Source organism: Heterocephalus glaber, unplaced genomic scaffold, assembly GCF_053883595.1.
Source record: "Heterocephalus glaber isolate CG9 unplaced genomic scaffold, H.glaber_assembly_v1.0 deba00001072, whole genome shotgun sequence".
Lineage (NCBI taxonomy): Eukaryota > Metazoa > Chordata > Mammalia > Rodentia > Bathyergidae > Heterocephalus > Heterocephalus glaber.
Genome location: NW_028258189.1, coordinates 5,984,924 through 6,009,707, shown reverse-complemented (window position 1 = coordinate 6,009,707; position 24,784 = coordinate 5,984,924). Strand labels below are relative to the sequence as shown.

The window sequence follows — 24,784 nt, the reverse complement described above, 5'->3', positions numbered from 1 at the left end:
CTCTTCACCCCTGTCCTCCCTCTGCACGCCTGAGCAGTCATCTTCTGGCTCCTCCTGGGCTCCCCCTGGCGATCAGGGTGACTCTGCACCGTTGTTTCTCCGAGTCCCCCACAATGGCAGGGGAGGCTCCGGTGTCCACCCGGCACGGCCGACTGCACGGTGACACCGAGGGAAAACGTCAGACCCCGAAGCTCCGAGGCTGCAGGGTTTCTCTTCTCGAGCAACCCGGAACGCACACGGGGAGAGGAGTTAAGACAGGCGGCAGCCAGGGGGAGACAGAGCCTTCTCACAGGGGAGGCGAAAACCCAGATTGGGGGCCTAGGATGAGGAGCAGGAGGTGAAAGGTGCATCCAGCTGCACACGTGGTGTGTAAACACCGTGTGCTGCAAAGCTGACCCCAGAAGATAAAAGCGCAACTCAGTGAAGTAAAAACCCTGCACTAATCACTGGATGGCTTCACTGCTTGACTTAATCGCATTACGTCTCCCGTCCCATAAAATCCAAGCGTCCTATCCGAGCACAGCCGCCTGTAGTTTAGCCTGACCTCCCTGACCCTAACACTCCTTGCTTTGTCTTGACAAGTTTGTTGATTGATTTTAGCTGCAAGGGCTGTGGATGTCTTCGTTATATTAATACGGATGGATTGACAGGTGTGTGTCAGGTATAGATGGGGATGTACTCTGAAGCCCAAAATAACCTGGATTGAACATATATTTACTGCCGGGCGTGGTGGTGCACCCCTGATATCCGAGGATGCGGGAGGCTGAGTCAGGAGGATGCCCATGAGTTCGAGGTCAGCCTGGGCTACATGGTGAGGCCCTATCTCAAAAAACAAATCAAAATCAAACAGGCAAACTCCACTGCTGCTGTGGAGGGGTCTGCAGGGGAGGGAAAAGACCCGGCAATGTGATTTGCTGCGGAGCTGCCTCTGCCTTGAGGCAGAGATTGGCAGGAGACTGGGGTCCCACGGTGAGCAGCTGCATTTCTTTCCGTAACCCACAATGGTTGGGGAGTGGACTGGGGCCAGAAGTGCTCGACTTGGGGTGCTGCTTCCTCGCCCCCAGGAGCTGCTGAGTGAACCCCAGGCAGAGAGCAGAGCTGCAAAATCCCAGCACAGAAAGCTTTCTGGGCTGCGTTGCATTAAGCTCTCAGCTTCCGGGGTGGAAGCCTTAACTCTCCATGCAGCTGTGTGGAGCCAGGGCCTTAAAGAGGCGTGAAGGTAAACTGAGTCCCCAGGGTGGCCCTGAGCCCAGGGCTGGGTCCTTCTGAGAAGAGGACGGGAAGACGCGGACACACACAGAGGGATGCACGAGTGAGGACACAGGGAGCCCAGGAGTGAGCCCTCAGAGGAGCGGGCGCTGCCCACGCCCAGACCTCGGACCTCAGCCTCTAGGACTGAGCACCAAGCCCTGCTGTGTGCCAGCCGCCTGGGCTGTGGGATTGCATATGGCGGCCCCGATGGACTGAGACAGGGAGAGACCAGTGCAGTGGACCTCAGCCTCCAGGACTGGGCACCAAGCCCTGCTGTCTGTCAGCCGGAGTGCATGTGGCGGCCCCGATGGACCGGGACCTAGCGATCCTTCAACCCAGTGCTTGGAGCCTGCTTCTGTTGGGGTTTTCCTGAATCCCCTGGGCTGTAGCTGAGGGGGACCTGCTTGGACATCGCGCCCGTGGGAAGGGCTGCACGCCTTGCTGACCCCACAGAAGTGGAAGCCAACTGAGCCTTGTCTGTGGCAGCTTCTCCACGGCAGCCCCGGCTTGCCTGCTGTCTCCCATCAATCTGGGTGACCTCCAAACTTTCTGGTGGGGCTGGTGCGGACTTTGGGTACAGAGCAGCCTGCTGCAGTTACGGCCGGGGGCTTTGACCAAACCCCGGTCGGCCCCGGACTGGACTGTTGAGCACCACACCTCGGTGAGCGCTGCAGGGTGCATTTTATTGAGTGTGAGCTGTGCAATTCAGGTCCTTTTAGCTCATTCTATTTCAATGGGAGGCAGCATTCGTCCTTCTGCCAGCGCGTGCCCAGCCCCGGGCAGGCCCGACGGGGTGAGACAGCAGCGCGAGGCACGGGTCTGAGCTTTGTGCTACTGGGGGTCTTCCCGGGGCTCGTCCTCCGGACAGCACCAGCAGAGCGGAAAGGTGCCGCAGCAGGGCTGCAGCCACGGCCGCCAGGTGTTCAGGTAGGTGCCCAGCTGCTGGAAGACCGAGCGCAACAGGCCCTGCCGGTGCCTGTCCACCTCCCGCTGGACCCTGCTGACCACTGCGTGGAACTCGGGCTCCGTGTCGGGCGTGAGCGCCTGCCGCTCGCCTGGGTCTCGCGTAAGGTCAAAGAGCAGAGGCGGGTCGTGCGTGGTCACGTTTTCCCCCGAGCACGGGCAGACCTGTCTCCCGTAGCAGGCGCCTGCTCCCTCGGGCTGGAAGATGGGCGTCATGTAGTGGACTTTCCACACTCTTCCTCCTGGGGGGCGGGGGTGGAGTCACAGAGTTGGCACGAAGCCGCAGGAGAGAGGTGTAAGTCACAGACACCAAAACACGGAAGCACCACAAGTGACCGTCCACGCGTGAATGGATGGGTGAGTGAGGTCCGGCCGTGCTGTGGAATATCATACAGCCAGGAAAAAGAAAAGGAAGCCGCTACCTGCTGTCATGTAGAGGGAAGTTGAGGACGTGGTGCTCAGACACAAAAGGACAGAGTGCGAGGCTCCATGGATATACCAGAACAGGCAAGGAGACAGACAGGAAGTGCAGTGCTGGTTGGCAGGGGAGGGGATGGGGTGTCCTCTGGGGATCAGGGGAATGTCCTGCAAGCCTTCAGCTGCGTGAGTGGAAATAGCCAATGGCATGGAATGTCCGCTGCGTCTCAATAACGCGGTGACCACAGAAGTGACCACGGCCGCTTATGGAAAACAGAAGCCCGAGAGGGCGGGGGGTGCTCTGCCATCGGGCTCAGGGTGCATCGCGCTCATTGACTGACTCCCAGACCCCCGACCCACACGCGCGTGAGTGACAAGCACCCAGTCACGCTGCAGGTGCCGGGAGGAAGCCCCAAGAGAGGTGAGCAGACGCATAAAGAAGACACTGGTGCAGTGTCGCTGTTCAGCGTCTGCTCGGTCCCTCACTGCTGTGTTCTCAGTGCCAACTTGGGATCCCCCTGCCTCAGCCTCCCGGAATGCCAATGCCGGGGCGGCCGGTGTGCTCCCTGGGGTGTGGGGTTGGACAGGGGCCGTGTCCCTACTCACGGTCACGTTGGTGCCACCGGGCCGCATGCAGCAGGTGCTCGCAGTAGTGGAAGAGGACCTCGTGGTGTGGCAGCAGGTGCTTGTGGGGCGTGGATCCCAGGAGCAGGGGCCACAGGTCCTGGCCGTCGATGGCCCTGCGGGGACAGCAAGGCTCAGGCTCGGCCGGGAGGCGAGTGCAAGCCACGGCAGGGCCGGGCCGGGCTCACCCCCCCTGCGCTGGTCATTCTACGCCTTTTAGCGATGTCAGGGTTTCTCAGTTCATATTTTCGCGGGCCCGCGTGGCAGCTGCACAGCGCCCTGTGCCGTCGGGAGCTGGTCACCCCCAGAACGCGGCTTCGCTCCTGAAGGGGAAGATCCGGGACAGGGGTCTCTGCACACAGTCCAGGGTGGCCTCGAACTCAAGGCCTTGAACAAACCGTACGAATTCAGAAGAGCAATGAGGTGGGAATCTTTTTTTCTAGTTGGATAAACGTTCTCAGCCACGACAGAGAATTCAGAAGCCCAAGTACATGTGGGTTGCTCGGTGATACTGTATAAACAAACCGTTTTTTAAAAGTCTTCTCATCTCTCTCTCTCTCTCTCTGTGTAAGTATGATGTGCCTTCTGCATGCATACGATATATTTCTCTCTGTATATACATATATGATAGGTATGTCTTCTATATGACAGCCATGTATAATTGTTCACGTACACACAAGTACGTAAGTGCTGATATATATGTGTGTGTATACAGATATGTGTATTATACACATGTGTAAATACATGTGTATGTATGTATATATATATATACACATACATACATACACATCTCTCTCTCTCAAAATATATATATGTATCTCCAACCAACAGTACAAGGCTGAATTTCTTTCACGTCCTCATGGATCACATTTGCTAAATACACGCGGAAAAAAATCTGCCCCCTAAAACATGAGATGCTATAGATAACAGTGAAAACACAACGGCCTCCTACAAAAACATTCAAGAACCCGAGATGTGTAAATAAGGGAAAACAGGAGAAGCAGCAAAGCAGCGTATGAAACTTTCAACTTTTCTACAGAGAAATCGATGGGAACGGTGACAGACGCCTGTGTAGAGAGATACATGGATTACACACACACATGTCCCTGCATGTGCACGCGTGTGCGTGTTATACATGAACGATTTGAGATGAATCTAGGTGTTTTGTTTTTAATACACACACCATCATATGTGGCCGATTGCAATACCTAGGGAAAATTGGACATCTATTAAGAAATTTAGGGCCGGGCATTTAGCTCAGTGGTTTCGCCGCCTGCTGCGCAAGCACAAGGACCCGAGTTCGATCCCCTGTACAAAAAAAAAAAAAAGAAATTTAACTATAAAGCTGGGTGTGAGGGTGCACACCCATCACCCAAGCACTCTAGGAGGCTGAGGCAGGAGGGTCTAAAGTTCAAACCCAGCCTGGGTAACTTATGAAATGAAAAAGTGCTGGAAATGCACCCCATTGTGAAAGCCCTGGTTCCACCCCTAGCACTACAGAACAATAACAGCAACAGGAACAAAACTCAACAGAGAGAAGAAAAAAGCTACACAGATTGGTCTGTAAACGGGCAGTTTGGGCTCCACCATTCAACTTCCAAACTTGAATTTTCACTAAGGGAAGAATCAGGTTATGTGGGAAATGCAGGACATCAGGTTCTTTCTTTTGTTTGGGTTTTTTAAAGCAAAGATAATGTCCAGCTATAATGAGGTATTAGAAAAAAAACTTCCAAAGCCGCTGAAATGTTTGTTCACCCCAGCCTTCTAATAAATTTTAGAACATAGATTTCTAGCATTCACTCGATGACACGCTGCACATCAGGCATAGACAACACATGGTCACATGGTCACATGGCACGAGATTCACTTGACCATATTCATGCGTACGTGTGTCTCATGCAATGGAGTACATGATGTGTGATCTACAGATCCACGCGTGCACGTGGGTTTAAATGTGTGCACGTATTTATCTCACACAGCTTAATTTTGCGTTCAGCTCCGGGCATGCACGGTTATGAGGAAATATTGTTGTCTGTTCCTTGTAAATGTCCAATAAAATCAAGCGCTGTGACCGTTTCCTGCCCAGGCGGATCCAGCCAAGCGCTTTCTTGGCACTGCCTGCTGGAACTGTCAGGGCCAGCACCCTGCTCATGAGAAAATGTGCCCCACGGGAGAATCAGGAGAAGAGAAACAGGTCCCTGGGTCAAAGGACAAAGCGGGCGTTTAACCCGGTAGAAATCACAGGGTCTGATAGTTTTTTCCTCCCCAAGATCCTGACTCCATGACCGCAAAGCCGCGGTACGGAGGGTCGTTTTGTGAAAAGGGCAGAAGTTGTCTTTCTGGTTTGGTTGCATGTAAGGTGGGTGTGGTGGTGCACGGCTGACGTCCCTGTCCTCCGGGAGGCTGAGGCAGGAGGCTCTCTAGCTCCAGCCCAACCTGGGAGCGTCAGCAATGCAGGGACACGGGGCCTGAAGATACAGAAATGTCACAGGGCGGGGAGGGGCCGCCGTGCCTACCTGTCCCGGGGCACCTGGCCGCCCGCCAGCTCCACCACGGTGGGGAAGATGTCCATGAGGCTGGTGGGCTCGCGGATCACTCGGCCGGCGGGCAGCACCCCGGGCCAGCGGAAGAGCCCGGGGACCCGGATGCCGCCCTCCCAGCCCCCCATGCCTTTGCCCCCTGCGTGGAAGCAGAAACAGAAAACAAGGTGATTGGAGATGGGAAGGGGCTGCTCCTGGGGCCTTCAGCTGCCTGCTCATTCTCGGGTCCTCTCTTCCCGTCGCTCTCTGCTTCACACAGCTCTGTCCACGTTGTGACCCTGGGACCTGGGACGGGGCCTGAGTGGAAACAGGGTCCCTGCAGAGGGAATCGGAGCAGGATCTGCAGACGAGGCCATCTGGGGTCGGGGTGGCCCTGAATCCAATAGCAGCGTCCTCACGAGAGGCAGAGGAAGAGAAGCAGAAAGAGCAGAAGCTGCGTGGAGATGGAGGCAGAGACTGCAGTGAGGGGGCCGCAGCCCAGGGCTGCCTGGAGCCCCAGGAGGTGGCAGAGGCAGGAGGGTCTCCCTGGGAGCCCGTGGAGGGAGCTGAGGACAACAGATGACTAGATAAACAGAAAGTGGTCCACTCCTATTGTGGAATATTACTCAGCCCTGAAAAGGGATGGAATTGTAACATCTGTCTCAATGTAGAAAAACTTGAAACAGAAAATGGTCAGTGGGAGAAGTCACACGTACAAGGACCCACAGTCCATGGTGCCACTGATGTCAGATGTGTGGATGGGGGATACTCAGAGGTAGAAAATGGGTTGGTGGTCCTCCAAGGCTGGAATGGGGTTCATTAGTGATGAGGGCAGCATGTTCTGAAGTCAAGAGCAGAGCTGGGTGCACAGCTCAGTGTCTACAAGGACAGCTGCCTGTGGAAGAAAGAAGCAAAGGGAAGGAAGGAAGGAGGGAAGGAAGGAAGGAAGGAAGGAAGGAAGGAAGGAAGGAAAGAAAAGAATAAAGAGAAATTTCAAACCGGAGTTCGACACATAATGATCTCTACCCCGAATCATGCAGGCTGCAGTCTTTGCGGATTCTGGGGGTGGGAATCGTGGCACAAAGCTAAACTGGGGGGAGCAGACCTCGGGAAACCCAGTCTCACCTTTGTAGATCCCATTCCATCCTCCGTACTGGTGGCTTCCGAGCTGGGACTCCAGGGAGCCGCCGTGGTCTGACGTGAAATACACCAGCGTGCTGTCGCTCAGCCCTTCCTCCTCCAGACACCCCAGGATCCGACCTGCGCACCACATGGACATCGGAGCGGACCCAAGACAGAAGCCTGGGCCTGTCAGCCCAGCACTCCGGGAGGCTGAGTTAGGCAGAGAACAAGTCCCAGCCCAGCTCGGGCAATTTAGGAGGCAGGCGATTCTTTTGGCTTGGTCGTGCTTTTGCTAAAACTGTCACTATGTAAGTCTGTGCCTTCTATTTTCTTTTTTTTTTTTTTTGGTACCGGGTATTGAACTCAGGACCTTGCACTTTTGAGGCAGGCGCCATGCCACTGAGCTAAGTCCCCAGCGGTGTGCCTTCTATGTTCAATACAAAGAGTGAACCGAGGTCCTTTGTACTGAGCTTCAACTCCAGCCCACTTTGAGTTTTTTAAATTTATTGTTTAGATTTTGAGACACGATCCTGATCAACTGCCCAGGCTGAGCATGAACTTACCACCCTCCTGCCTCAGCCTCCTAGGCAGCGGGGATTAAAAATGTGCATCACCGTGCTCAGCTCAGTCTCTGTTTTTTAATAAGTGTGTAAGATCACTAATATCAGAAACACTGTGCTTACTTTAGCTTTGAGTCAAACGCATTCCTGCCTCCTTGCTTTGCTCTGTCCGTTTTGGGGAGTTTCTTTTGTTTCTCTTGGACAAGAATTTTTAAATGTAGCGATATCCTGAGTCACACGCCCCACGACCTAATAGATTTTATTTTTCAGGTTTTCAATTGTACGGGTAAAATAAGCAACACGGAGGTTAGAGTGAGGTTTCTCTGGAGGACACTGTGGTGTCTGACGACGAGGATTCGGGTATGGGTGTCTTTGGGAGCATTATTCTAACACAGGGAATCGGGCCGTGAACCTCTCAGGACCCTATTTTTCTCCTGTCTCCTCCCCTGCGGGTGTGGCCTCCCAGCCCCCTCGGGGCCGGCACTGACCTACCATCCAATCCATCTCCTCCACGTTGTCTCCGTACAGCCCGTGCCGGCTCTGCCCCAGGAACTCCTTGCCGGTTATCAGAGGGGCGTGGACGTGCAGGAAGGAAACGAATAGGAGGAACGGTCCTTGCTTGTTCCTCAATGTGAACACAGGGGAGAAAAGTTCCTCTTAGCTCAGTGAAACCCTGGACACACTTCATACACAGCTAAGCAGTCTCAGCCTTCTCTGCTATCTTCCTGCCTCTGCCTACCAAGTGCAAATGCACACAACCCCTCTGCAGTAGCGTAATAGTCTCATGTTTAACAATCTAACAGCTGGCGGTCATCCCAGAGCTCTGGGAGGATGAGGCAGGAGGATCTCATATTTGAGTCCTACTTGGGAAACTTAGCAAGCATCTGTCTCAAAAATAAACAATTTAAAAAAATGTCTAGGATGTAGCTCAGTTCAATGACCCTGAGTTCAATCTCCATTACTAAGAAAAATTCTTTAATGTAAAATACTAAAGGATGAATTTTCTTTCTCAAATCTATTTCTAAATACAAATTAATTTTCCACACTTTCACCCCCTGCAACACTGCAATTTTCTATCTCTCCTTCCTTAGGTAGCCTGAGCATGAAAGAACATCACACTGCTCTCTGACTTGACCTCTGTTTCATTCAGTTGCTTACAATGAACCTTACCTTATAAAAATGTGAATATTGCACATTTATTTGTATATGAGATTACCCTAAGACACTCAGTTTTTGGACGTGAAATACTTATGGAAAACACACTTTTAAATGGAGGCCATGGTAGGTTATTAATTCTGACTTGATTTCCCATCATTCTGCTCTGGTTTTTCTCCAGATCTCTGCTTCCCGGCCACCACGGTGTGAGCGTCTTTCCTCCTCCACCCCTCTCCACCATGATGTTCTTGCCTTGGAGCAGCCGACCATGGACTGAACCCCCTGAGACCACTGGAGCATCCGACCATGGACTGAACTCCCTGAGACCACTGGAGCAGCCAACCATGGACTGAACCCTCTGAGACCATTGGAGTAGCCGACCATGGACTGAACCCCCTGAGACCACTGGAGCAGCCGACCATGGACTGAACCCCCGAGACCATTGGAGCACCTGACCATGGACTGAACCCTCTGAAACCATGAGCCAAAACCAAACTCTCTGAGTGTCAGGTATTATGTCTCAGCAATAAGAAACTTGACAAATACACCCTGTTGTCTGAGCCAGTCTTGAGGAGCATGCAACTGACTCTTGTTCAGTGTCACTTTGCATCACGCAGTCCTACCCAGTCTAGTACAGTAATCCAGATTTACATGTAGCCTTAAGTCAGCAACAGAGCATCTCAGCCCTCAGGGTAGAGCTTTAAAAACACCCAGAGTTTATTATAAGGCTCTTGGGGTGGTTCTATGTGTGATGTTGCTGAACTAGGACCCATGGTGGTTGGGGTCGGTCGTGGAATTGTGGTGACCCCAGAGTAGTGGATTTGACCAGACTTTCCTCAGTGTTGTAATGTGCAGAGCGGAAGTCATTGAGCTCAGCTGGCCAGGATCCATGCCTCATTTTACCAGTAATGTCTTTTGAGCAAGAAGCCTGGGTCAGCCAGCTGTCCCAAGAGCACGAAGCCGGCCCCTGGTGCTCACCTTTTCAGAAAGGACTCGGCCTCCTTCAGCAAGAGCGAGGTCGTTTTCTCGAAGCGCATGGGCTGCTCCGTGATGACGTGGTTCCTCATGAGGAAGCAGTCCGCGTGGACCAGCAGGTCACCCAAGAAGTAGGATGTCGTGAAGACTGTAGCAGCCAAGACAGTGATCGAGAGGGTGGGCACCCAGGAGACGGGCAGCAGGTGGCTGAGCTTCCCGGCTGCCAGAGTGAGGGCAGCGAAGGCCAAGACCTGGAAGTAGAAGTCGAGCCTGCGCTGCAGCCCGACGCGTCTTTCAGAGAGCTCCCACCCCGTGCAGTCGCCCATCATGGTGAACGGCATCCCGTAGAAGTGGTCGAACCCGTGGTTGAGTGGGTGATGGCAGTGGTCGCTGGGTGACTTGCAGTTGAGGCCCAAATGCCACTTCCCTGCAGGAGCGAGAGAAGGCAGCCACTGCATTGTATTAAAAAATTAAAAAAAAATCTTATCAGCCCGTATTTGCAGTAGTCGTGACCAGATTCCCCGGGCGGAGCTGGCGTGTGTACTTGGTGCTTCTGGATTCTTTTCCCACCCACTTCTCCTCTCCCGCCTGCCTCTCTGGCCTCTTTCCATTTGCAAAAGATCTATCTCCCTTCTTCCTAGCATCTTTTATTTGGATCTTTATTTATACTTTGTTTCTCATGAAGAAAAAGCATTTGAAATGGAAGCTCGTGTGTCTGGTTAATTCCCCTTCACACTGTGGCCTCGAGGTGCCTCCATTTTCCTACACATGACTCAATTTTATCCTTCTTCAGGCCAGAGTAGTACTCTGTTGTATGTAAACAGCACTTTTTAACAATCTATTCATTCATCTGTTGATGGACATACAGGCTGCTTCCAAGATTTCACTATTGTGAGTTGTGCTGCTATCAACCTGTTCGTTCATGGATCACTGTAATACGATGGGTTTAACTCTTTCAGGAAGGTATCTAGAAGGGGAGTAGCTGGATCCAATGGAAATTCTAGTTTTAGATTTCTGTGGAATCTCCACACAGGTTTCCTGTAATATTCAGTAGCTGTGCTAGACGCTGAGTTGGGAAGGGACTTGGGAATGGTATTCGTGGGGTCTAACATTCCTTACGCCCCAGCTGGGCCTTTGAGGTTGCAAAGCGTTAAGCACCTCCATCACCAAGGTTATAATTTCCTAGGAGAATTGCAACAAATTACCAGGGTCTTGGTTTGCTGAGAACAGAAGGAATCCGTTCCTTTGCACTCCTGGAGGCTGGAGGGTGTGGCCCTGTCATACCTTGTTCCTCTCCCACCTGCTCACCCCAGCTTCTCTCTGTCGTCAAATTTCCACCTTGAAAAGACCCGGTCCTGCCATGTAAGGTCCACCTGGATGACCCGAGGGGATTCCTCCCCATCAGAACCCTTAACTGAAGCACATCGACACGGACACTTTTCTAAATAAGACACCAGAGTTGGCCTGGCCTGTGTGGCTTTAGCATTCTTGGATCCAACCAAGCCCAGATAGAAAATACTAAAAAAGCAGTCAGATGTGACAGTCTTTGTCTGAAATCCCAGCAATTTGGAAGGCTCAGGCAGGAGGATCTAAAGTTAGAGCTCATCGTGGGCACCTTCGAGGGCCTCTACCTCAAAATAATAATTTTTCAAGAAAAGGGCTGGGGATATAGCTCAGTGCTACAGCCCTGGGTTTGATCCCTAATATTGGCCTGCAGCCCCCCAAATATTAGAAAACATATTGAGCACCCACAGATTCATTTTCTTCTTGTTGTTGTTCCTGAAGATAAAGAATGTGACAGCGAATTGCATAGCATTTGCGTTGTGTCAGGTTTTATAAGTCACCTAGGGTGATTTGAAAGATACAGGAAAGTGTGTGCTTAGGTTATTGTGCAAATTCTATGCTGTTCTGTAGAAGGGAGGTAGGCATCCCAGGATTTGGGGTATGCACGTGTTTCCGTGGACTTCTGCATGGAGGCCAGCTCACTCTGCTATCACAGCTTCTGCTGCTGAAGAGCTGATGTAAGCGGGGACTGTTATTCAGTCTACTATCTCCTTGGTGACGGTGGCTGGTCGTGGTCTTATGGGACCCCAGAGCAATCTGGCTACTCCAGAGAGCTCAGACCAGGGCTTCTGGACTCCACAATTGATTCCCCCACTGCAAGAGGGGACATGGTGCAGGGACGTGGTGAGTTTCATGGACCACAGCTTCAAGCTCCATGCAAAGAAGATGCCTGGGTCTCCTGCCAGATGAATCTGTCACCAGGGCTTCAGAAAGGCATAGACGGACTATGTTCTTGTTGTCCTATGGGTGTCGCCACCCAGAAAGTCCCACCTGGGTTCCCCAGGACCCAAGGGCAGGCTCTTCATCTTAAAAATACTCACACCGGGGCTGGGATTTGAGAGCCCCCGGATGAGCAAGGACTGCTCTTCATGAGCAATGTGACTGTCGTACACATGATGATGGTCGTGCTGGTGTGGTCCTCACTTGAGAAACAAGTGTCCTTAGTTTTTTTACTTTTTTTTGCTTAATACCTGTGATTCCTTTGTTGCAATAGAGCGAAATGAGTGTATTACTGATGGAAGCAGACAGGGAGCCGGTAAGCCTTCTAACCAGATTTCTGGGTGAAAATCTGATGACGTTCTGGAAAATTATGGTAAAAGATCATGTGGTTTCTACTGCTTGATTGATTTTTATCTTACTATGCTGTCCAGGCTGGCTTCAAAGTCCTGCACTCAAGGGATCCTCCTGCCTCAGCTTCGTGAATAGCTGGGACTATACATTCTTGCTATCAGACCCAGTCACATTTCTTTATGTTTTGAAATCAGAACAAGTCAGAACATCATAGGAGACCCTGAATAGCTCCCTACATTGGTATTTCTTGACTATCTACTCTGTACCTTGCTCTTTGGGGTCTAAAACCATCTATATATGTAAGAACCCTTCTTTCTGTTGCAAAATAACAATTCCATCCATTGTATTTCTAAACTTTTCTGTGGAATATGCTTTCCATATAAAAGTAATGCACCCGGGCCAGGGATTTAGCTCACTGGTTCCGCTACCTGCCTCACAAATGCAAGGTCCCGAGTTCGATCCCTGGTACCAAAAAAAAAAAAAAAAAAAAGCAATGCACCTAATAAATTTTAAAAATGCACATACCTATTAGTCCTGTGGTATAGCCTTTTTCTTTCAGAATTTTTGCAAAAGTTATCTCGCTGGGTGGGAGGCCGCCGGCGACTCCGGTCCACTGAAGAACACGGTAACCATTGTAGGAAATCATGCCTTTGAACCATCATTTAAAAAAAAAAGTTACTGTTGCATACTTGTTTTGGGTTTGATGATAATTTTTAAAATTTTAGAATATTTAGTAGAAACCTCCACTGTTCAAAGGTAAATTGAACATAGATTGCTTCAAATTAGCTTTATTATTACTATTTTTAATTTATTCACATCACTGGGTCAACCCATGACTTGTTTATCTCGATATCTAGGGAGCTAGAAAATTCTACGTGACGGCTGTGTGGTAGAGAACTTGTAGGATGAGACCACTCTTTCCCACTGCAGTCAAACCCCGGATTGGGAGTAACTTGTGCTGCAAATGTTCCATGAGACAAGCAAGCATTTCTAGTAACTTTTAACTTGATAAATGAGCAATGTCTCGAATGTGTGTCATACATGGCACTGAACGTCACATGACCACAACTGAGCCAATGGCTGGTTCTCTCTCCTCTCTGTCTGTCTGTCTGTCTGTCTCTCTCTCTGCAGGATTGTGGGTGACCACCTCCCAACAGCAAGTGGTTATGAAGTAGATCTCAACTGCAGAGGAGGAGGAGAAAAAGGCAGAGCAATCTCTCCCTTCAAATGAGAATGAGGGAGATGTGTAAAATGCGGGAAACAGTGCAAAATTTTGTGGAAAGGCACCACCTGAGTAAGCCTGTGGCAGTGCGAGTGATGAATTTGTTTAACAACAATGCAATGTCACATTTCCACAAAATCCTCAAAGGGAGGCATAGGATAGGCGCCTTGTTAAAGTTGGATGAAAAGAAAAAAATTCTGTTGAGCCAATAGACAGCAGTATTAGTGACAGTGAAAGTCATCTTACACAATCACCCTCCTCTGTCTTACCTCCCTCACACTAGCATGAAGGTTTTTCAAAGGTAAGTGCAGGTTAATTTATTTTTCTTTACATTTCATATTTTCTTTATTATTTTGTATTACATTACAGTATTGCAATCATTTTTATATGAACTTTTTGGGTTGCGGAATGAATCACCTAAACCTCCATTATTTCTCATGGGGAAATTCACTTTGATATGTAAATGCTTTGGATTACAAGCATGTTTCCAGAACAAATTATGCTTGTGAACCAAGGTTTTACAATATAAATACTGAAGGACACAGGAGAGTCGTAACAATGTAACCTATAGTATCAGAGTGTGAGGAGCTGTAACAATGTAACCAGTAGTATTGAGTTGTATAATGCAACCTATAGATGATATTGAGTTGCAACAATGTAACATGTAGTATCCAGCTGTAACAATGTCACCTGTAGTATCCAATTGTAACAGCAGCATCTGTAGTGTCCACTAGTAACAATACAACCTGTAGTACTGAGTAGGTAAGGAGGTAACCTGTAATATCCAGTTGTAACCATGTAACCTGGTGCAGTCAGTTGTTACAATGTAACCTGTCATACTGAGGGGCAACAGTGTAGCCTGTAGTGAGATGTGAAACAGGACTCACCTGAGCGGATAGGGTATCTCCCGGTCAGGAAAGCAGCCCTGCTCGGGGTACACACAGATGCTGCAGCGATGTGGTGGGTTAGCTTCACCCCATCTGCTGCAAGCTGGTCAATGTTTGGAGTTCTGTGAAAGGAAAAATGATCATTGTTTTTAGAGATCAATCCGGATTTTCTTAAGCACATCTACACACTGCTTACTACCGAAATCTACAGCTCATCAGTGAATGCTTTGCCATGTTCTTAGAAATGACCTTGGTGACGGTGAGAACTTTAAGTATCTTTGCACCTTCTAGGAAACATCAGCTTGATTAAGGACGAGTTATCGAGCGTCGACTTTGGAATAGACACAAGCGATGTTGAACCTCACTTCTTCCTCGGTCCCCGGCCCAAAGAGATCCCATTGTATAGACACGAATTACGGTGTTCCCTCGTGGACAGTTTTCACGAGGGTCACTGGGTCCCCATACAGGGCCAATTTTCTGGGGCTCTAGTTGATGACTGGGGTGGACCTAGATCGTTTCCTCAGACCCTGGCTCCCTGGACCCGAATAGAGAGGATCTCATGGTCTTCATGGCGCCGGATCCCACAGACATCAGCAGTTTGTCTGTGGTCCTCACGAGGATGAGATGTGGTTGAGGAGGACCCAGCGCACGGAGCCGAAGGTAGCTTAAGGTTGGCGCATGAGCTGTCTTTCCAAGAGAGATGAGAATATGGAAAAGGTGTCATGAGGTAATGGTAGGAAGATGGCTTGGCCCATGAAAGATGGGCATATATTATTATTTTCTTTTGTTATACTGGAGATTGAACCCGGGGAGTTTGCACTGAGCTACGCCTTCAGGACTCTTAATCATTTTTATTATTATTATTAATTATTATTATTGCTCGACACAGAGTCTCACCAAGTTGCTAAACTGTGGAGTCTGGGCACGACATGACCCTGCTGCCTCACCCTCCTAGAATGATGGCATTACAGAGGTGCCCCCACCCCAGCTGGGCATGGTATATTTGGGGATAATGAAGCGTACACGTGTCCAAATAAAGGAGAATTCTGAGATTCCTGCCTCAGTGCTTGGGTGAGACTAGGTGGAAGGGAAGTTGAGATTTAAGAGAACCTAGCCCTGGTCTTTGGCTTAGCAGTGGTTTTTTAAAATATTGTTGGTCACATTCTGGGGGATGGAAAATCGTATGGACATGTGAAATGGGTAGTTATGAGCGGGGGCAGCTGGGGTGTCACATGTGCAGAGTTCTGTTACAGATGGGATGGCTCGGCACCTCCTGAAGTTTATGCATTGCAGACGTGATCTCCAAAGCCTGGGGACGGAGGATCCAGGGATGGACCATGAGGGGAGAGGCGTGGACACAGCGGGTTGGTACCAAAGTGAGCTGCATCTGGCAGGCTCCTCAACTTTCGAACCAGCAGCTAAGTGCACCCCTGTTCTGCACACATCATCCATCCTGCCCTGCCAGCATCGGAGGGAGTTGGATGGATACACCTGGCACCTAGCACCGAGGGTGCTGGACCAGCTCCTCCTGGTCTCTGCGCCGGGGAAACCAGACAAGCGCTTAAGTCTCCCGTGCTTGCCTGATGGAGGTGTTGCCATAGCAGCCGACATCTCCGAGGCCGAGATCGTCTGCCATGAGGAGAAGGATGTTGGGCCGGGAGCCGGGGCCCTCACCGCACGTGGAAACCTTCACAGCCAGGAACAAGGTGAGCACCGCGGGCAGACAGCGCCTGAAACACAAGCTGCTGAAGGGCTGCCCTGCTTCCGGGGACACAGCGCTTGTAAGCGGGGGCGGGGGGGGGGATCGTTTTTTAGGGGGCCTGAGTAATATCATCATCGCGCTGCAGGACACCTCTGGGTGCGTCCCTCAGGTGTTTTATTGACTGATTTTGAACTAGAGATAAGTTTTGCTGTTTAGTCTTTGGGGGATTTTCAACACCATGTTGGGAGCCCTGGAGTTTGTTAAGTGACTGTGCCCGTGACTAAGGAAAAGCCTCGTACGAAGGCATGGATGGTTTTCCAAGAACACCTGCAGCCCCCTTCCGGTCTCTGACTAGTGCTGTCTCCAGTTTCTCCCTCAGTAATGAGACTGTGTTGAGCTTGAGTGTTGGAGACACCTTCTGAGCAACAGGGCCAGCGCGGACGGTGGGAGCAGACACGAGATCGGAGCAGCAGGGTCCTGTTGCTGGAGGAAGACCTGTCGTGGGGGCTGGTGGCTTCCCTATTGCTGCCTCCAGTGCCACTCCTTTCTTGGGGGCCACTCCAGGCAGCCTTCTGGACAGTAGGGCAATACAGTCCCAGTCCCTAGAACGATGCCCCCAGGATACGATCAGACCCTCCAGAGACATTTTTCAATATGGCTCCTAGAAACCGGGGTGCCTGACCCAGGGCTGGTGTGGAGGACCAGCAAATAGCTGTGAAGATCAGATATCTCCTTATGGGTTTGCCCGCGATACCCCCATGGCCAGAGAACCTGGAAATTCACATGAATCAGAAATCCCATGCCAGGGATGCAGGATGCATGGCCAACCTGCAGCTCGACAAGACCCCACGATGATCAGCAGGCTCTGAGAGAGCCACAGGAAGAAAGGTAGAAGCAGACAGGGAGTACTGAGAATGTATGTGCGTCCGGCTTACCCAAAACGGTCCGGACGTGGCATGGCCCCACACTCTTTCTACAGCCTGTAAGAGATAATGGTGTTTAGAAGGACATGGGGAGCAGAAACTGAACTCATTCTATAGGAGAAAAGAGCCAGGATGTAACTAGATAACCTCTCTCTCTCTCTCTCTCTCTCCCTTCCATGCTCCAGGAGCTAATGCAAGATAGCTGTTCAGGTTTTAATGCAGAGCCCATGCTGGGTTCTGTTGCCAACTCAGCCCCTCAGCACTGAAGGACAAACACATCCACAGAGCACAGACAAGTGGCTTAGTCACGTTGTCACCTTCGATCAAACCCCACACGTACGGACAGGGCCATAGATCTCTGGTACCTGCTCCAGCCGGTAGGAGTATAAAGAAAAGGCAAAATGAAGTCGGACGGGGAATGACATGGAACAACCCTCCAAAGATCATTATGTTTGAGGTTTTAATTGTACATGCACCTACAATCAGGTGTCTCCATCACAACGAGAGGTACAGATGAGGACTGAAGTTTGTTCAACTTGAAAGCGCGCCTCTTCCTACAAAGAGTGTTACTCTTAGGGTTTGTATGTCGAGGTCCCCCCAAAGCCGTGTGTGACCATAGGTAGGAACTTTGGAAGGGGATTTGGTTGTGGGGCTCAGAGCTGACTTCCTGTGAGCAGATGGGGCCTGGAGGCATGACCCGGAAGTTATATCTCTCTCCAGCCCCCCTCAGCTCTGCCCTTCCTGAGCACTACACCTCCAGCAGCTCTCTCCCCTTCCTCATCCCTCTGCTATCTGTTGTGTTTCCAAGCTGGCCGACCATGAACCAAGGACCACCCCTAAAGTGTGAGCCCCAGAGAAACCTCTCCTGTGACTTTTGTCTCGGAAAGGAGGGTCAGCATCCAAAAGTCAAATATTAATGCCTGCTGCAGAGGCTGTGGGGAAGAAGGACCCCTTCAGTATCGCTGGCGGGATGTAAACTAGGACAACCATTATGGAAATCAGCGTGGAGGTTCTCAGGAGAACTAAAATCAGAAATTCCATTCAACCCAGGTGTTCCCCTTCCAGGTGTCTTCCTGAAAGAATTAAACACATCATATCACAGGGATCCATGCTCACCCGTGTGTACAGCAGCACAACTCACAATAGCTACATCTTGGAAGCAGCCTCTATGTCCACTAGCAGCTGAATGCATAAAGAAAATGTGGTGTTTACACATAGTGGAGTACTACTCTGCCACGAAGAAGGATAAACTTGAGTCACATGTAGGTAAATGGATGTACCTTGAGACCATAATGCTGAGTGAAATAAATAATGCTACTGGTATTGATATTCCTACCACTACTCCTGTGATTACTAACAATATAATCAATGCTGCCACCTCCCTCCCCTAGTGCTTTGTCTTCTGTTAGTGCTATGACTGCTGTTGCTGCAGAATTCCAAAGGACAGGAGTGGCTGAACGGGCATGAGGAGGATTTTATGAAGTGTACATCTGACACAGCCAAACTCAAGTCCAAAGGGCTGGGCGATTAGACAGAGGACAGTTCCAGTTTTTACACATTGAGCTGAAGGGGCGGGGGGGTCGTCTTTCTAGTGGTGTAGTGAGTTTACCGGAACAGGACAAGGCAGACGGGTTAGTAATTTAGCCTCGTACGAAGACAGAGTCTTGTTGATCACAGGGGAACGGAGTGTTGTGAACTCTGGTTACAGAGCATAGTTGTCCAGAGGGCACGTAGTTCCTCGGGGATCACCACACTGCATGGGAATGTGACCGTCTACCTTGTCAACCAGAGAATGTGAGACTCAGATGATGAGGTGGAGAGGGAGAGTCATCGCCTTGACATCTGGAGCTGGTGTCTGGCATTTACCTCTCACCCTGACAAAATATCTGACATCACTCATAAGGAGGAAAGCGCCCTGGCTCAGTTTTGTCTGTTTGGGGGCCGTGGTTGCTTGGATGTGAGGTGAGCAGAACGTGAGTGTGGGAACTCGTGGTAGACGAAGTCCCTGTCATTGTGCATGGAGGCACCGAGGGGCCGGGTGTGACCCCTGTGGACTCTACTGTGATAGGGAACAGGTCGGGCTAGGCGGCCATGACCGACAAGGAGACAGGACCGCCTTTGTGCACCAGAGCTGGGCACGGAGTTCGAATCCACACAGATGTTCTAGTGCAGGCACAGAAAGTTGCTTATCCCCATGTGTTTCCTCCTGGATTCCTCCATCAGGGACAGGCGGGACCCCTCCTGGAGGTGCAGTGGGAAGACAGGGATGAGGGGCGGAGGAGGAAGGGGCGACTGAAAAAGAATTAAGAAATGTCCTGTACGGGTACTGCCTCGCCATCGGGGAGGTAAGCGTTAAGCACGGCAAACATTTACTGATACAAATAAAAACTAAAAAAAGCAGTTAAAGACATTGTAGTGCAGCGATCCGTGCACATCCACGTTTACAGCAGCGCAACTCACAGGAGCTAAGTCTCATTAGCGCCTAAGATGTGGATGGGCAGATGGATGGATAAAGAAAATGTGTTTACGCGCAGTGGAGTACTACTCTGCCCCGAAGAAGGATAAACTTGAGTCATGTGTAGGAAAATGGATGCACCTTGTGACCCTGATGTTAGGTGAAATAAATCAGACATTCAAGCCTCAAGCGTCCCTGTGGGTGTTAACTGCATGAATCGTGTCTAGGAACCCAGCGCTGTGTTCCCATGCACATGTGCAGTGTGTAAGGAACCCGTCAGGGCCAGGACTGTTCCTCCTGTCACACATCCGCCACTTCCGCAAGCCTGTCCCCAGCTATTCTGAAATGTGGCATACATTGTTGCTGAACACCTGCCCCCCAGGGGGCTGGAAGACAACGTATTCAATGCTTTTTAATTTGGGGGGTATTGTGGATTGAAGCCAGGGCTTTCTCGCTGAGCTACACCCTCACCCCCTTCTTTATTTTATTTTTCATTTTTTTGGGTACCGGGGATCGAACTTGGGACCTTGTGCTTGCGAGGCAGGCGACAGAACCACTGAGCTAAATCCCTGACACCCTTCTTTAAATTTTTCCATGTTGATTGTTTGCTTGCCCCTTTGTTCAGACAGGGTCTCACAGTGTTGTTCAAGCTGGCCTTGAACTCACCATGTAGCCCAGGGTGGCCTCAAACTCCCTGGGATCTTCCTGCCTCAGCCTCCCGACTGCTGGGATGACAGGCGTGCGCCACCAAGCCTGGCTTATTTTTTATTTTGACACAGGATCTTGCTAAGTTGCCAAGTTTCCCAGGCGGGGCTGGAACTGGCAGTCCTCCTGCCTCAGCCTCCCAGAGGGCTGGAAGAAAGCATTGTGCAAGGCATGGATGGATGGACGGTGGGCTGCACAGGACCCGGCCCCCGTGGGTGAGGGATGCGCCCCGCTGCTGAGATGACCAGTTCCAGCATGGAGCCACGCCAGGCCAGGCTTGTGGGGACAAGCAGACTCCCGGGCAGACGACAGCCAGAACCTTTTCTCCCTGTGGTACAAGCATGCATCCTACGTTCTGTTTGTTGATTGCACCATGAAATTTGGGGCTTGAAATCTCCAGTGCTTTCTAGGTGGGACCTGCAGCAGCCTTCCCCTCTGCACCCATCGCCTTACAGCCACATGTGGGAGCTGCTGGCCAAGGCGACCCGATGGGTTCTCGGTGTTGTGTAAATGTCTCCGTGCAGGTCCAGGCAGAGCTGGGTGGGACTCACTGCCACACCTGGGCGGGAGCAGAGCCAGCGGGCCCCACGCCCTAGACCTGCTGCTCGGGGTGCTGCCCTCAGACTTCCCTAACAGCTAAGCTGAAAATCGTACAGCAGCAACATGGAGTGGATCCCAAGTACAGGACTCCGTACAGGGGGGCTCTCGGCGGGCAGGGAGCTGCCCAGGGCTCAGGGAAACAGAGGGGACCCCCGGGTAGCACTGCCCAGGGTGGTGCAGTGTGCAGGGTGCACGCCTGCAAGCCCAGCACTCTGAGAGGCTGAGGCAGGAGGGTTGCATGTTCCAGGCCAGCCTGAGCAACTTGGCAACTTAGCGAGACTCTGTCTCAAAATAAAAAATAAAAAGGATGGGGGTGGAGGTGAGTGGAAAGGCCCTGGGTTCAAGATCCAGTGCCAAAAATAAAGCAAAAGAAAACAACACACGCACATACACACACACACACACACACACACAGAACCTTTCTTCAACAGTCAGTGAAACTCGGCCGGCTCGCTGTAACTTTCTGCCATAGAAAATGTTTGTGTACGTTACACCTCCAGACTCTTCCCAGAGGAGACCTGGCGGAATGCACGGTCAGCATGGAAAATTCCAGCCCATGAGGACTGGAGGGAGGCCACAGCACGCCTGCCGCCAGCGTTAGCTAGGGCGACATTGTGCATCCCATGCAACGTAGAAAAGTGCGGTCCAAAAGCGTACAGCAACTTGTATATGTGATGCTTGGAAACGTGTGACAGACACTACTACGTAATCTAGGCGTGTGTCGGAAAGTGCTGTCGCACGTGCGTCTTGTACACAATGCGTAAAATCATTGTATAAATACGTGCAGTGCACCATACTGTGCAACGTAACCATAGTCGGAAATGGCTGTATGGGGCATTTGAAATGCTACTTGTAAAATCCTCGTATAAATATATATATATATAAGAGGGCCGGGGATTTAGCTCAGTGGTTTCGCCGCCTGCTGCGCAAGCACAAGGACCCGAGTTCGATCCCCGGTACCAAAAAAAAAAAAAAAAATATATATATATATATATATATATATAGAGAGAGAGAGAGAGAGAGAGAGAGAGAGAGAATATAAATATAAAATGGATAGTCCAAAATGAGTGTAATACATGCTTTGGATATGCAACTTCTAGTTGTGTATGAAAATGTATAATATACAGTATTATATAATATAAATATACTTGTATGAAAATGTATAATATACAATATTACATGTCATAAATATACAGTCTGAAATGACTGTCTAGGTCCATTTTATACACAACTTATAAACCATTGCATGAATATATATATAATCAACAATATTGTACGATGCAACTATACAGTCTGAAATGACTATATCGTATGCATTTTATATACAACTTATAAAATCATTATACAAATATACATACGATATACAGTATTATAGACTAGGAATATAAAATATATAGTCCAAAATGAGTATAGTGCACGCCTTGTATCTGCCACTTCTCATTGTGTTGTGTGAAGATGCATCATATACAAAATTACATAATATAAATATGCAGTCAGAAGTGAGTGTTATAAATCCATTTTATAAAGAATTTATAAAATCGGGCTGGGGATTTAGCTCAGTGGTTCCGCCGCCTGCCTCGCGAGCGAAAGGTCCAGAGTTCGATCCCCAGTACCAAAAAAAAATTTATAAAATCATCGTATAAATATATGTAATATGTAATTTTACATAACACAACTGTCTAGTTTGAAGTGAGTATAATAAATGCATTTCGGGTGCAACGTGTAAGCATGTATGAAACTGTACACTATATAAACACATGCTATGGAATGACTGTGTGGGCAAAATTGTATAGATTTTATTTGCAACTTCTAAAACTGTTGCAAAACGTGTAACATACACTATCAGACCAGTGCAATGTAAAGTATAAACTGCATATTCGACGTTTAAAATAGAGAGATTGACTGCCACGTACACATTATGTACCCAAGTCCTGAAAGTGTCGCATAAAACCCGAAACGCACGCTACTACAGGACACGGCTAGAAGAAGTGTCTGTGTGGCCTGATGCACATTTTATTTGCAATTACTAAAGCTGCCTGATGTAGGATTATATGTAACTGTCCGAGAGGTGGTAGTACGGGCCCTATAGGAGTACGTGGCATAGGCTTCGACTTGGATAAGCAGGCAGAGCCTCCTCTTCCTGAGCGGCAGCGTGCGCGTCGACGGTGGCCGCCTGTGGTTGGATTTTGCAGGCCTGCCTGCCAGACGCGTGGCCCCCTTGAGCTGCCCCAGCCCAGTGCTGGCCTGAGTTCTGCAGGAGAAGCCTCTGCGAGGGACGCTGCTGACCTCTCGGGCCCTGTGGGCTCTGTGTCCCAGCCCAGCTGCAGGCGCCCAGGCAGGCGCCCAGGGCCAAGGCGGAACCAGCTTGCTGAGCCTGAGCTGATTTGGCCTGCTGGCTCAGCTGCACAGAATCTCTACCCTGTTTTCCCCTCACCCCTGGCTTCCAGCTTCCACTTCCCTGAGACAGACACAGGGAGAGGACCTGACAGGGAGAGGGGCACAGCCTGCCCACAGGGACCGAAGGCAGCTCCTCCAGCTCGGCTGGCTCGGGATCCCATTCCAAAGCCCTGGGTGTTCTCTCCTTCTCTCTCTCCCTCCCCAGAGGACGCAGGCTCCCAGCTGCGCACCCTGAGCCCCTCCTGATGACAAAACCGCTTACCTGCTGCCCTCCGGTCCTGAGTTCAGAGCAGTCTCGGGCTCCCGGCTCCCTCCCTGTACGGCTGTGCCTTGCCTCTCCGTGTCTGCCCAGCCCAGTGGCGGTGCTAAGCCGACGCCCCAAACCCCAGGCGAGCCAAATTAGGTTGTCGGGCGGATGGGGAGGTCCCGGGTCTCTGTTCACTCAAGGCTTCCTGCTCTGCTGCAGGCGGGTGCTCAGCAGGGGATGAACCACCTCAGACCCTCCTGATGCAGCCACGTGGCCGGCTGCTGGCTTTGCCCTCAGAACCCCTCCTGAGTGGCTTCTGAGCACCCTTTGAGTAGCCTTTTCTTTTTTCCTGGTAGTTGCTTTAAAAATAAAAACCGGGCAGCATGGCAGAGAGCTCGCCTGGCATGCACAAAGCCCGGGTTCCTTCCCCAGCATTGCAAAAATAAATAAAGTAAAAGAGAGAAAGCCAGGAAACCACTCAGCAGGTCCCCAAGCCCAGATAGGAAACCTAACCCAGTGTTTTGTAGAATCGGTTTGCAGGCTTGGTGAAGCTGCTGTGAAAATAAGAATTTACAGAGGCACGGGAAAGGGTTGTTGGGGGGGAATGAATAGGATGAATAGGCCTGGACTCAAAGAAGGAGAGAGAGAGAGAGACAGAGAGAGAGAGAGACAGAGAGAGAGAGAGAGAGAGAGAGAGAGAGAGGGAGAGAGAGAGAATGCTAGCAAAGCTATCTGCTTCTCCAAAGGGTAATTTAAGCATTCTTGGGATTCCAGCTTCCACCTTTATCTGGGCATGAGGTTGACGCTCTTTCTTCCCCAGTGAAGCAGATTTATGACCTTTCAGAGTCCCCCAGGAATTTCAGGTCTGGAAGTGACGGAGCCTAAATTTCAGCTAAAACACTACCGTGGGTGAATTGCACGGATTGCCCAAATTTGCAGTTTTCCCGAAACTACAATTTTGAGTTGTGATTCCCTTGTCTTTTTGTTTTTCCAATCTTTTACCCTGCCTCGTTTTCCTCTCTGAGACCTGCATTCCTCGTTCTCACGAGGGTGTGGAAGGCAGGACTTTCTGGCTTCCTGCCACACATGAGGCCCGAGTACGGCCTAGGTGGAAGAGTCTCACGGATCTGAAGGAGACAGGTTTTGCTGTTCTGCGAACAAGCGAGTGTTCATCATCCGGAGGAGACGTCGGAGACGTCAGCAAGTCAGTGACCCTGCAGACTTATTGCAGCAGCAATCCTCCTGCCTCAGCCTCCTGAGTGCTGGGCTCACAGGCCTGTGCCACCCCTCCCGGCCCACGTAGAACCCTGTTAGCAGGCTAGGGCCAAAACCAACAGCAGAATCCTGATGAATAATAGCTCTAAAAATACTAGGAGTCCGTCACACTTGGCATAAGCCTTTTATCTTTAATATTTTCCTCTGTCAC

The 24,784-nt window shown here is 50.5% G+C and overlaps 1 protein-coding gene across 2 annotated transcripts; it reads right to left on the bottom strand.

The window, feature by feature from the left end:
- Positions 1 to 1,913: 1,913 nt before the first annotated feature.
- On the bottom strand, positions 1,914 to 23,578 carry Arsl (arylsulfatase L). 2 transcript variants are annotated; one of them, XM_004867326.3, is made up of 11 exons: positions 23,374 to 23,577; positions 16,967 to 17,011; positions 15,910 to 16,059; positions 14,330 to 14,451; positions 12,746 to 12,868; positions 9,590 to 10,013; positions 7,945 to 8,081; positions 6,900 to 7,034; positions 5,772 to 5,934; positions 3,238 to 3,371; positions 1,914 to 2,456 (listed from the first exon to the last, which is right to left on the bottom strand). In XM_004867326.3, the coding sequence occupies exons 2-11, from the start codon at positions 16,987 to 16,989 to the stop codon at positions 2,083 to 2,085; spliced, it is 1,785 nt and encodes a 594-aa protein (XP_004867383.1). In that variant the 5' UTR covers positions 16,990 to 17,011; positions 23,374 to 23,577; the 3' UTR covers positions 1,914 to 2,082. The 2 variants fall into 2 exon arrangements, with proteins under 2 accessions (XP_004867383.1, XP_087066074.1); XM_087209948.1 differs by lacking the exon at positions 15,910 to 16,059 and having other exon boundaries at positions 23,374 to 23,578.
- Positions 23,579 to 24,784: the final 1,206 nt, after the last annotated feature.

Bases quoted from the DNA above. Each gene is read 5' to 3' on its own strand.
- Arsl (XM_004867326.3), bottom strand. From the start codon at position 16,989: ATGCCACGTCCGGACCGTTTTGG. The intron at 12,869-14,329 runs GTGAGTCCTGTT...GATGGTTCAAAG, and splicing joins GAGATACCCTATCCGCTCAG to GCATGATTTCCTACAATGGT. The intron at 5,935-6,899 runs GTGAGACTGGGT...GCTTCCACGCAG, and splicing joins ATGGAATGGGATCTACAAAG to GGGGCAAAGGCATGGGGGGC.